The 12,140-nt window shown below is 43.6% G+C and overlaps 1 protein-coding gene and 1 non-coding gene across 2 annotated transcripts; both read left to right on the top strand.

The window, feature by feature from the left end:
- Nucleotides 1-192: 192 nt before the first annotated feature.
- On the top strand, nucleotides 193-911 carry BCR41DRAFT_356618 (hypothetical protein; the record flags this gene model as incomplete). The annotated part of the gene is made up of 3 exons (XM_022024675.1): nucleotides 193-385; nucleotides 431-638; nucleotides 680-911. Coding segments are annotated over 3 exons (489 nt in total), but the record flags the coding sequence as incomplete, so codon positions are not given.
- A 6,979-nt stretch (nucleotides 912-7,890) lies between these two features.
- Nucleotides 7,891-7,963, top strand: BCR41DRAFT_t95. Its single transcript has one exon. It is a non-coding gene; the product is annotated as a tRNA-Lys (tRNA).
- Nucleotides 7,964-12,140: the final 4,177 nt, after the last annotated feature.

Raw genomic sequence — 12,140 nt, 5'->3', positions numbered from 1 at the left:
ATCATTGTCCGGCCCCTGGGTGTATGTGTCACAGTAGACCAAAGCTTCCTCGAGCTGGAAGAAGGAAACATTGTCTACCATTACCCGAAACAAAGAGTTGTCCCCTGCACCAAGTCCAGCTCACTCATGTGCCCTGCATGGCTACGTTGTCCATAGCATTCTCTCCTCACGACACCACAAAACCACAAAAGAGAGCTATACCACCAAGGTGTACACGATCATATTAAACCCCACTTTTGGAAGCCTGGTTTAAAGTCGTTGAAGAAACTGAAAGATATCATCGCCGTAAACCCAGCCTCCAAACCAAAGGATCTCCTAGTCGGCACTATTGATCGCCCTTCTGTCGCAAATATTCACCCTTCCCTTGGGAATCTCAATACAGTTGGTTATTATAGGAGATCATTCTTAAAAAATAACGACCTTTCACTAGGGGACATTTTCAAGCTGGAGGAATCAGTTAAGGAACGTTTCTTTAGGTCCACAAGTCTTTCATCAGAGGATGCACATACATGTATCACCATCCAAATTAGCTTCATGAAGGAACAACAGTGCCAGTGGATTGATACTGGCTTTCAAAGTGATTCGATCCATGGATTTGTAATAGACACGAAATTCCAAGACATTAACGTTACGTTCACGTCAGGAAAATGCAATATTCTGAATAGGAACGTACCAATAGCCATATCGATAATGTTTGGGATATCGCAGGAGCACTACAAGAAGCACTTTTTGGTTTTTCTGAAATCCTTTGCATACAAAACTTTTGACGATTTCAAAGAACACTTTCCTGGAATGACCTGCGATTTGTCGGAGGCCGAAAGAAAGGGCTTTATACTAGCCTTAAAGAAGCAATTCGCCTTCATGATGAAGAAATTGATTTAAGTGGTCTCTATCAATTTTGTCATGTTCATTACAAGCGCTCACTGAACAGGACTGCACGGAATGGAGCAACAATTCCAGCAGAAGACAGTGCAGAGTTCATGAAACTTGGGATGGAGTTACTCGATGATTCAATCTCGGTGAAGCAATTTGAGGCTACTGTCACTAGCATTCGTGCCAGGTTCAAGAAGATTGGGCCATGGATTGATTGGTATCTCAACCCTTCTCGTGGTAAATTGCTATTCCCAGCCCTACGTGATATTGAAAACCCCAAACTTTCCGATAACACAAATGCACAAGAAGGTATTGGCAATGGCTTCAAGACAAGCAGCGGCGAGAAGAACTTGTCAATATCATCGGCGGTGCGTCACATACATGGTGTAAATAGTAACAATCAAAGGTGATCTTAGGTGGAATCGAAGGTCAAAGGATACTTTATTTGGCTATAACGTAGTGGACTATTTATACTGATAATTGATAGGGTTGGGGCTTGGTGTCTTGGCACTTGGGCTTGGCGTCTTGGCGCCTGGGGTGCGCGTGATAGTTGAGCCCTCCTCAAAGGTTTGAGTCAGTATTGTATAACACGTTTGCATCCTTCCCGTCAAAAATGAAGGAGATCATAAATCGAAGAAGAAAAGAGAAAAAAAAATTGATGGAAATAAAGAAAACGAAGAGAAGAGAGGAGAAATAAATAAAATAATAAATAAAAAAAAAAAAATTGATGTGGTGATGTCTGATTGGTTAAAATTACTGGTCATGCGGTTCATGCAGATCATGTGGATGAGGATGGGTGAATGAGTGGCGATGGAGTTGGTGAGTTCGTGTTGCATTCTTTCCTCATTCCTCTTTGCTTATTTCAAAAAAAGGAAAAAAGTCTCCATGATGTCTTCACGCAAGGCTTCTCATCCAATGCCACCGCGTAAAGGTCGTGCTCCTTCTGGTGGCGTGTTTTCTGAAGTTGTATTGACACAGCGGTCGGCGGTACCAAGCTCCCAGGGTTCTTCAGATGACCCTGACGCCACACAGCCTTATTCTGTGCCTCAGGAGGAAGAGCTAGATACGAGGTTGGAATTGTCTCCACGTCTTTCACCTGTAATCTTGGGGCGGATGCTACCGAAGGAGGAGTATCCTGAGGTGGGCGATTCGCCAACTGTGAGGGAAGCCAGAGATCATGTGGAGTCGAGTACTTCAGCGACGTCGGGAGTGGAGGGGGCTGGGGTCCGTTTGGCTTCTGTAAGTTCGACGAGTGACAATGCACAGTGGGAAGCTGTTGATGGAGAGGATGGTCCTGAGGAGCCGGAGAGGCGACGGAAGAGGAGTCGTCATGGGGGACCGAGGTTGTCGATGATAAGAGAGTGTTCTTCGCTGATAGCGTTTGAGTTTCGTGCATTGCAGACCCAGGATGTGAGTGTAGAAGAGCGAGCACGGGAACGTCGTCGATTGATGGAGGAAATGGCGGTTGTTACCATGCTGGAGTGGGCAGAGAAGGGAGGTAAAAGGAAGAGAGGAAGAGAGGAAAGGAGATAGTAAAAGAAGAAAGGAAGAGAGAAGAGAAAAAAAAAGAAGAAAAATAAAGAAAAAAGAAACAGAGAAAAATAATTTTGGTGTCACTGTTGCATTTTTTGAAATTCCTCCAGTGCTTCTTTTGCATTAACTAGTGAGGATCTCCGTTCCCATGTTGCTTCTTCGTCAGGATATCCCTTCCATTTCACGAGCCACTTGGGGGTTCTGCCAAATAGTTTGTAATCCAGAATCTTTTCCACTTCATATTCTTCTTCGCCATCGACTAAATCTGGTGGGGGTCTGGCAGGTGCTCGTTCGCCGAAATTCTCCAGGGATTCGTGATAATGTCGTAATAAATCTGTATTGAAGACAGGGTGTTGTTTCATGTTTGGAGGTAGCTCGAGCTTGTACGCGTTGTCGTTGATCTTCTCTATGATTTTGAATGGTCCAATGAATTTTGGTTCTAACTTTTTGGAGGGTCGGTTTGCGTGAGCTGCGACAGTGATATGCTCCGTACTCAGTAAGACACTATCGCCTACAGTGAACCTGGCGGGTGATCGTGCTTTATCTGCTTGGCGTTTTTGGATGTCCTGAGCTGTCGCTATTGCGTCTTGTGCTTGCGCCAACGCAGAGGCTTGAGTGGAAATGAAGGTAGAGATAGCCGGTACATCTGTTGTTGGTGGTTTCAAGAGGGATGATGGGACAATGGGATGATGACCGTGGTTTAGGAAAAAGGGGGAAAACCCTGTGGAGGGGTTGACGGAGTTGTTGTATGCAAATTCCATCATTGGTAAGAGCAAGTCCCAGTCATTCTGTTTGTACGAGACATAAGATCGTAGCATTTCCTCCAGGGTCCTGTTGGCTCGCTCCGTCTGTCCGTCTGTCTGAGGATGGAATGCTGTAGACATATGGAGTTTAGTTCCCATGAGCTTCATCAATGTGGTCCAGAAGTGTCCCGTGAATCTTGAGTCTCTGTCCGATACAATAGCTCGTGGCATGCCATGGAGTCGGAAGACATTATTGAAGAAGAGTCGCGCGATATCTGAAGCAGTGTCCGTTGTATGGCTAGGGCAGAAGTGGACTTGTTTGGATAACTTGTCTACGAATACAGTTATGGCATTGAACCCTCGGTTCGTCTTGGGTAAAGGGCCAATGAAGTCCATGGTGACAGTTTCCCATCGTTCAAGAGGTATATCGAGAGGTTTGAATAATCCGGCAGGATGATGAAGCAGTGGTTTATTTCGCTGGCACTGTTTGCATGATGCAATGTAAGTCTTGGTGTCTCGGGCCATTCGTGGCCAAAAGAAAGTCCTTCGCATGGTTTCATATGTTTTCTCGAAGCCGAGGTGGCCAGCAATGGGAGAATCATGTGCATCATGAAGTAGGAGAGCGCGAATGTTAGGATCATTCGGGATACATAAACGTGTCTGTCCAGCGATGTTAATCCACAATAGGTCATCAGCAACAAAATAACGATCAGAGGGACTTGCCTCGCGGCAGCTTTCGTAAAGTGATCCTAACTTAAGGTCATATGGGTAACACTTTATCAGGCGCTGCCGTAAGCCTGGGTCCAAACTTATTTCTATGGAGTTAATCTGCTCACTGGCGGGATCCTGCGCCTTGTGGTCAGGCCTCCTTGAGAGAGCGTCGGGGACGATGTTGTCTTTGCCTGGTTTGTACTTGAAGTTGAAGTCGTATTCTTGTAGGAGTTCCATCCATCTGGCCTGTCTCCGAGTCAGGTTTGGCTGGGTTGGAAAATGCTGCAATGTGGCATGGTCAGTATAGACAATAAAATGAGATCCATCCAAATAGTATCGCCATGTTCTTAAGGCGTGGACGACAGCTAGTAATTCTTGCTCATGGGTTGGGTAGTTTCGTTCTGCAGAGCTCAACTTTCGTGATGTAAAGGCAACAGGGCGCGATTCACCCTTGTGATCTGTTTGGAACAAGACTGCACCAATGGCGAAACCTGATGCATCAGTTTCGACGGAAGTTGCTAGGGCAGGGTCAAAAATTCTGAGTACGGGTGCCATGGTGACTGCCTGCTTCAGTCTTTCAAAGGCCTCTTGGTGAGGCTTGCTCCAGTAGAATGTTGTACAGTGGTCATCAAAAGTCATTCAATGATTTTGAATTTTTAACATTCTCATTCCTTTTCTTCATTCTCATCTAGCATGTGGCTAGTATATTTGGGGTAGTGCATTTGTTCCCCACACCTCATGATTACTTTCATGTCTCATTCCTAATTATGACTTCATTGTGAAATAAAACCAATTTCAATTTGACCTGCCTATTGAATAACTTCTGCTGAATTTCAATGTTGATTGCAAAAAAAACTTTTTCACTTCTCTTTTTTCTACCAAGATTACCTTCAGCTATATCTTCATACACCTCTACTTACAATTAACATTCCACATCGTTTAGTATTTATTATGAGGACGCTTTCTATGGAAAAGGTACAAAATGCTCAGGCCTTACTTCGACAAGGGAAGGCTACAAGCGAAGTGGCAAGGCGTCTTGGTATCTCTATTTCATCGGCAATAAGGATCAGGAGGGACGTCAAGGACAATATTCCTAAACCCAGAATGGGCAGACCCTCATTGGTTTCCCCTGCTACCAAGAGGGTTATTGCACGCGAGGTTGATACGGGGAAACTTAGATCCATTCTGGCAGTTCAAGAATACATCAGATCGAGCCATGGAGTGCATGTCAGTGTAGAGACTGCCCGACGCTATGTAAAATCAGACGGTTTGAAAAACTATGTCCGCCCATTCAAGCCTAGGCTGACAAAAATGCAGATTGCGAAAAGGAAAAATTTTGCCCTCAACCACCTTGACTGGACTGTTGATGACTGGAAGCGAGTGATGTTCTCGGACGAAAAGCTTTTTGAAAGGCTAGGGTCCTTAGGAGGAAGAACACAATATAGGCGACCCGGCCACAGGACTTTAGAAGATCGAGATGTTAGAGAGAGATCAAGAGGAGCACATAACAAACTTATGTGATGGGGCTGTATCACTTATCATGGTGTAGGCGATGGTTGCAGGATCCCTGTCACAGTTGATTCCTCTTTATATGTTGATGTTCTACAAGATTATGTCCTCGGCTCATGGAAGTGGTATGGCCAGAACCCTGAAAAGTTAATTTTTCAGCAGGACAATGCAAGTGTTCATACGAGTAGGATGGTTAAAGAGTTCTTAATTAAGTCACACATTACCACTTTGGAGTGGCCTCCAAATTCTCCTGACCTCAACCCTATCGAGAATGTATGGGCCTACATGGATCATCGGCTCAAGGGATATGAGAAGGTACCAAAGGATCTGGATGAACTATGGGAAAGACTACAGGATATCTGGACATCTATTCCACCTGACTTCCTTGATGAGCTATATGAAAGTATGCCACGAAGGGTAGAGGAACTACATCGCATGAAAGGAGGTCGTACACATTACTGAAGAACAGAAAAAAAAAACAAATAAAGCAAAGCTGCTGATTTTCTTCAAATGTCATTCAATGAGATGCCAATAATTGGCATTCATCTAAATTTTCAATTAGCAACAGGAGCTCATTGACATTGTAGCAGGAGTGACGTTGTCGATGGTCAAACTCGCTACGTAAGTTTCATTAGCGACAAGCAAGATCAAATTGGAGAAAGGAATGAGAATGCCGAAATTCCTAATTCATTGAATGACTTTTGATGACCACTGTATATAGTCTATGGAATCGAGCCCACGATACCTGGCGACCTCACTCGTCCTTATGTATTCGATGGAGCGGTTTTCACAGAGGTTCAAGCCGCGAGAGAGGCCGAGCTTGAAAGATTGAGACTTGAGAGGCTATCAAACGAGGAGCGGCAACAGGAAGCCGCAAGGCTCATGGAGGAAAGGTATAATGAGAGACATGACATCGACCCCGAAGCTCCGAGGCAAGTGTACGAGATTGGCGACTGGGTTTTAGTAAAAAACATAGCGAAAAGGAAATTTGAATACCCTTGGTATGGACCATTGCGTGTCGAGACGATTACCCCTTTGGCGCCTACAAGCTTATCTGGCCCGATGGAAAAGCGAAAATGGACCTTGTGCATAAAGACCGTCTGAAACCAGTGAATCTACCCGCGGGTAGTCCAGAACCGACGCGCGCATGGTATAAAACCCGCAACAGTCGCGATGAACTCACCATCCCCATGGAGACCATTCAAGAAGAAGACGAGCGAGGGCCTCAGTCGGAGCCAGAAGTAGGTACAGCAGTGCAACCCATACCCCTCGAAGGTTCATCGCGTACAACGGCCCCATCATCATCAGCAAGGCCCGCAGCTACCGCATCGCCCCCTCCTGCGCGACCACCACGTTCCCTCTCAAGGCCCAATCCAAAGATTGACGCCGCAGGGGCGGCTTGGATTTCTCGTGGGGAGTCTGTCCTAAATCGAGGCAACTTAAGCTCACGTCCTATAACAAGTGACGTCATGGTAGGTAGGACCAGAGGTATACCTATAGTGGTACCCTCAAACCCACCCCGTCCTGCCTGGACGTGGGCTCAGCCACCCGATCCTCCCCGCTATAATAAATAGTGGACTCTCCGTCCCTGAAGTGTTCCTTACCTTTATCTTGGTACAACACTTCAGGTATGCAACCTCATTCATCTCAGCACTAGTTACTTGTATAGTATTATATGTATCATAAACTAATAAAGACCTTTATCTTGGTACAATTTTTTCTTTTTTTTCCTTTTTCGCGTTAACAAGAACCCACAGAGGTGAGGAATTTTATTTCATAATCTCGCTCTAAAGTAATGATATCGCCCTCAACTATGAAACAAGCGAAACTCTCAAAGTTCGCACGGTATGGCTGTGAAGAGCCAATTCGTATCCATGTTTTTCTCTACCAATGTACACCGTGATCGGTACTCGAAGTCCATCCTTCCGATGTGGCCTGTTGCGCCCGTGAAAAGCCGCGGAGGCTGGCGTGCCGACTCTAGCTAAGGACGACTTTTAATTTTTTCTATTCGATCAAATCCACTGGCATGTGGACCCAAATCTTGCGGGATTGGTCTGAAATTTCTACTTTGGACTCCGTCAAACTTTGTGATCATCGCTGTCCTAGTCAAGTGGGTGGATGGGGGATGTGCTGCCAGATGTACCGCTGGTTCGGCTGGGGGGTGGAATATATACCTAAGACATGTGGCCAGCCAGGCGACTTAGGGTAGTGCACCCACGATCTTAGCCTTAGCGGAGAACACTAGGCTGTCTCGGAGAGAAAGTATAAAAACTCAAGCAAATCCCTGACCTGGCACATGTTTTGCTTCACTTTATGTGCCTTAACCAGGACTCGAACCCGGCCCCTGGGCTAGACAGGAGGGTACCCTGACGAGTATACTACTCAGCCATTGGGCTGACCTTTATCTTGGTACAACATTTCAGTGTGTTCTATGTATTTGCGTCTCGTTGCGGTTTTTAAGGGCATCTCAGTATAACCCCCCGGTTCTTAAGACAGTGATTTTTTCACGACAATACTTGAAGCCCGGTTAGCTCAATCGGTAGAGCGTGAGACTCTTAATCTCAAGGTTGTGGGTTCGACCCCCACATTGGGCGATTTATCCTTGGAAAGGATTAATCTATTTGGCAGCCCATACCAAATATAGTAATTTTTGCCTCTATTTGGCAGCCTACTTCTGGGGGCTGCCACTTAACTTCGCACTCTTGGGTGGCAGCTGGGCTGCCAAATACATTACTTTTTTTTTTTTTTTTTTTTTTTTGATAAACAGGGTCATAACATCAGTGGTAAAACAAGCAGCGTTCTGTGGATACATTGCCTTGCACAGCTAATGTCGCCGGAGGTACTAAGGGCAGCGGCGATGACATCTTCACAAAACAGCCTTCAATGTACACGGTTAGGGAATGGTTTATTGAAGACGTCTAGGTAGTAGGTGAGACGCGTTTGCTCCGAGCGAAAACCTCTCATAGGCATTGATCTCCAAATGGCACCTCCAAAACTGTATGAGCGACCTATGGTGCATGCCAAAACTGATGCAATAATTTGCATTTTTTAACATTCATTCCTCATTCTCCTTTTCCTTTCTAATGATCTTCCCTACCATCACCGCTTCTCATTCTCATTTGTCTCACCTTCGTAGACTGTCATCGCTGTTCTCATCAATGACGCAATTAGCGAATAATCGCCATTTGTATAGTCATGTCTCATTGCATCAGTTTTGGTAAAAAGTACATGTCAGGTTTGTCCATCCCTTACTTCTTTCTTATTCTTTATTCTTTCTTTATAGCACCATCACCACTGATACACCAAGCGACACTCTACATATCTGCCATATCTTTATCATAACATGAAATCATTATCCAAATCAACTATCCAAAATGCAACTGCTCTACTTCATCAGGGAAAGTCTTCCAGAGAAGTGTCAAAGAGTTTAGGGATATCTGTTACCTCAGCTCAAAGGATTAGGAAAAGAGGCAAAGAAAGTATTCCAGTGCTGAGAGGGGGCCGACCCTGCAAAGTTACTAAGAAAACGAAACAGCTTTTATCAAGATTTTTTGACATGGGTGTATTGGAGACCCTAAAAGATGGCCAACAACTTGTTCAATTGAGGGAAGGAGTGCAGGTTAGTAAATCGAGCATCAGGAGGTTCCTTATGCAGGATGATATGGGGGCATATGTAAAACAGAAGCAGCCTGATCTGACGAAGAAGCAAATCTATGCTCGATATAATTTTGCAAAGGATCACTTGGACTGGACTCTAGAAGACTGGAAGAACGTCATGTTCTCAGATGAGACCATCTTTAGCAGAGTTGGGTCCTGCGGAAGAAAGTACTACTACAAGCATCGATGGGATAAAACTCTACGAGCACATCATATCAAAAAGACAAGGCAAGGCGGTGGAGGCAAAATGATGTTCTGGGGTTGTATAACTTACTACGGACCAGGCGATGGCTGCTGGCTCCAAGAGAAGGTGGATTCGGTAACATACGTCGACGTTCTCAAGGATTATATCTTTAAGTCCAGGGATTACTACTTGATGGATAAGGACAAATTTATATTTCAGCAGGACAATGCTAGGATTCATACCGGAAGAATAGCAATGCCCTATATCCAAAAGTCTAAGATACCTCTCATGGAATGGCCAGCAAACTCTCCTGACATCAACCCAATAGAAAACATATGGGCATACATGAAGGTGCAGTTGGATCATTATCCAGACAAGGCAAAGAATATGGAGGATCTCTGGGAGAGAGTCCAAGACGTATGGACACATATCCCTCCTGAATTCTTACACAAACTATACTGCGGTATGCCGAAGAGGATGAGGGAGTTATATAAGGCTAAAGGAGGGAACATCGTTAGGGGAAAGGAGAAGTAACAGGAATAAATAAAAACAAGAAGTTGTTAATTGCCATAATAGATGCAATGAGATGCTGAAAGCAAATTGCAATTAAATGCTAATTAGGCCACTGATGGCGATGACGATGAGACTCCATGGAGGTGAGACAAATGAGAATGAGAAACGGTGGTGGCAGGGAAGATCATAAAGAGGAAGAAGGAGAATGAGGAATGAATGTTGAAAAATGCAATTTATTGCATCAGTTTTGGCACGCACTATACTTGAAAAAAAAAAAAAAAAAAAAAAAAAAAAAAAAAAAAAAAAAAAAAAAAAAATAAATAAATAGTTAGAGGCCAAATAGCCCTGGGTAGGCTGCCAAGTAAATAATGAATGTTATTTGGCAACTGGGCTGCCAAAGAGAGTCTTGAAAGTTGATTATATTTGGCAATGGGCTGCCAAATAATATTTAGCAACTAGGCTGCCAAATAGATTAATCCTTTTGGAAAAAGATATTTGCACGGGGGCCGTACAAATATTTAAAAAATCTATTTGCACTGCCCCGTACACACCTTATTTACACCGCTCCCCCCGTGCAAATAAAAAAAAATTATTTGCACGGGGGTCTTTTTTTTTATTTGTACGGGGTCTTTATTTTAGCCCTAAACACCATAACCAGGAAGCCTTCCATGACACAGGCTTAGATCTAGAGCCGCTGCCTAAGCATCAAATACTGACCAGAATATCTTATCAAGTTCGTATGTAGCTCAGAGTAGATGTTGGCATTCTTTATGCGACTGGGACTAAATACAGAATTACAAATGATTTATCTATAGTTGAAATATACTATGCAGCTTTACTTTGCACTTTTGTTGGTTGCATTGTTATGGTTCCCCGATGCTTTCTTTCATTTAACGCGTGCATACATCTTAGGTATTTCCGTACACTATTAAGCACACAACGATGAATTCAGTTATTAGGAATCTCTAACGTGTAGTTTGTGTCGGTAGATGTACAACCAATCATACTACCATACTCATTGCTATGATGCATAGCGCGCCATGTCACTAGTCTCTTTCTTTCCTCTTAGATGTCCTTATCTCTGTCGTCCTTTATTAAGAACTCAAGCGCCCTCGGTACTATTTTGTTTATCAAATTCATCAAAATACAATGGGTAGACCTCAGCTTATTTTGTGGAATATCTATCCTCTTACCCGATATTACTTGTCTTTTGATAGTTGGTGACAGTTCGCACTCAAAGCCGATCGTGCCACAATCACCTATATCTCTATATCTAAGTGGCTAAAATACTTTAATAGCGTAACCGTGACTAATAGTGATAGAAAAGAGACATAAATATTCTTTTCTGTTATTGAAATATGCCAGGGTCATAATAATTAGCGAGAACGAAAAAAAGATGTCTTTATTATGATCCAGGGATCTTCGTTAAATAAAAAGGGTAAAAACCTTAGCTATAGTAAAAACCCATATAAATGACTGCTAATCGCAACAATCCTTAGTTTTGTCTCATTACATTCCAAGTTTATTATCATAGCCAACTTACCTTGGTTCGTCTTTAGCACGCAGTATTGCATACTCAGCAGCACATGTAGATGCTCACTGCGTCTAAAGGACCAGCTTCATATTGTACAATCACTTGAAATGGTAATGAAGAGAAGCACTGTCTTCAATCTTATTTCTTGCCGTTTTCCCTCAGCCTGTACTGCCCAAAAACTTCAGTGATTATCCACATTGCCTCATTAATACAGTGGTCATCAAAAGTCATTCAATGAATTAGGAATTTCGGCATTCTCATTCCTTTCTCCAATTTGATCTTGCTTGTCGCTAATGAAACTTACGTAGCGAGTTTGACCATCGACAACGTCACTCCTGCTACAATGTCAATGAGCTCCTGTTGCTAATTGAAAATTTAGATGAATGCCAATTATTGGCATCTCATTGAATGACATTTGAAGAAAATCAGCAGCTTTGCTTTATTTGTTTTTTTTTTCTGTTCTTCAGTAATGTGTACGACCTCCTTTCATGCGATGTAGTTCCTCTACCCTTCGTGGCATACTTTCATATAGCTCATCAAGGAAGTCAGGTGGAATAGATGTCCAGATATCCTGTAGTCTTTCCCATAGTTCATCCAGATCCTTTGGTACCTTCTCATATCCCTTGAGCCGATGATCCATGTAGGCCCATACATTCTCGATAGGGTTGAGGTCAGGAGAATTTGGAGGCCACTCCAAAGTGGTAATGTGTGACTTAATTAAGAACTCTTTAACCATCCTACTCGTATGAACACTTGCATTGTCCTGCTGAAAAATTAACTTTTCAGGGTTCTGGCCATACCACTTCCATGAGCCGAGGACATAATCTTGTAGAACATCAACATATAAAGAGGAATCAACTGTGACAGGGATCCTGCAACCATC

The sequence above is a fragment of the Lobosporangium transversale genome, assembly GCF_002105155.1.
Source record: "Lobosporangium transversale strain NRRL 3116 chromosome Unknown BCR41scaffold_26, whole genome shotgun sequence".
Taxonomy (NCBI): Eukaryota; Fungi; Mortierellomycota; class Mortierellomycetes; order Mortierellales; family Mortierellaceae; genus Lobosporangium; species Lobosporangium transversale.
This window is presented reverse-complemented; position numbering and strand designations above follow the sequence as displayed.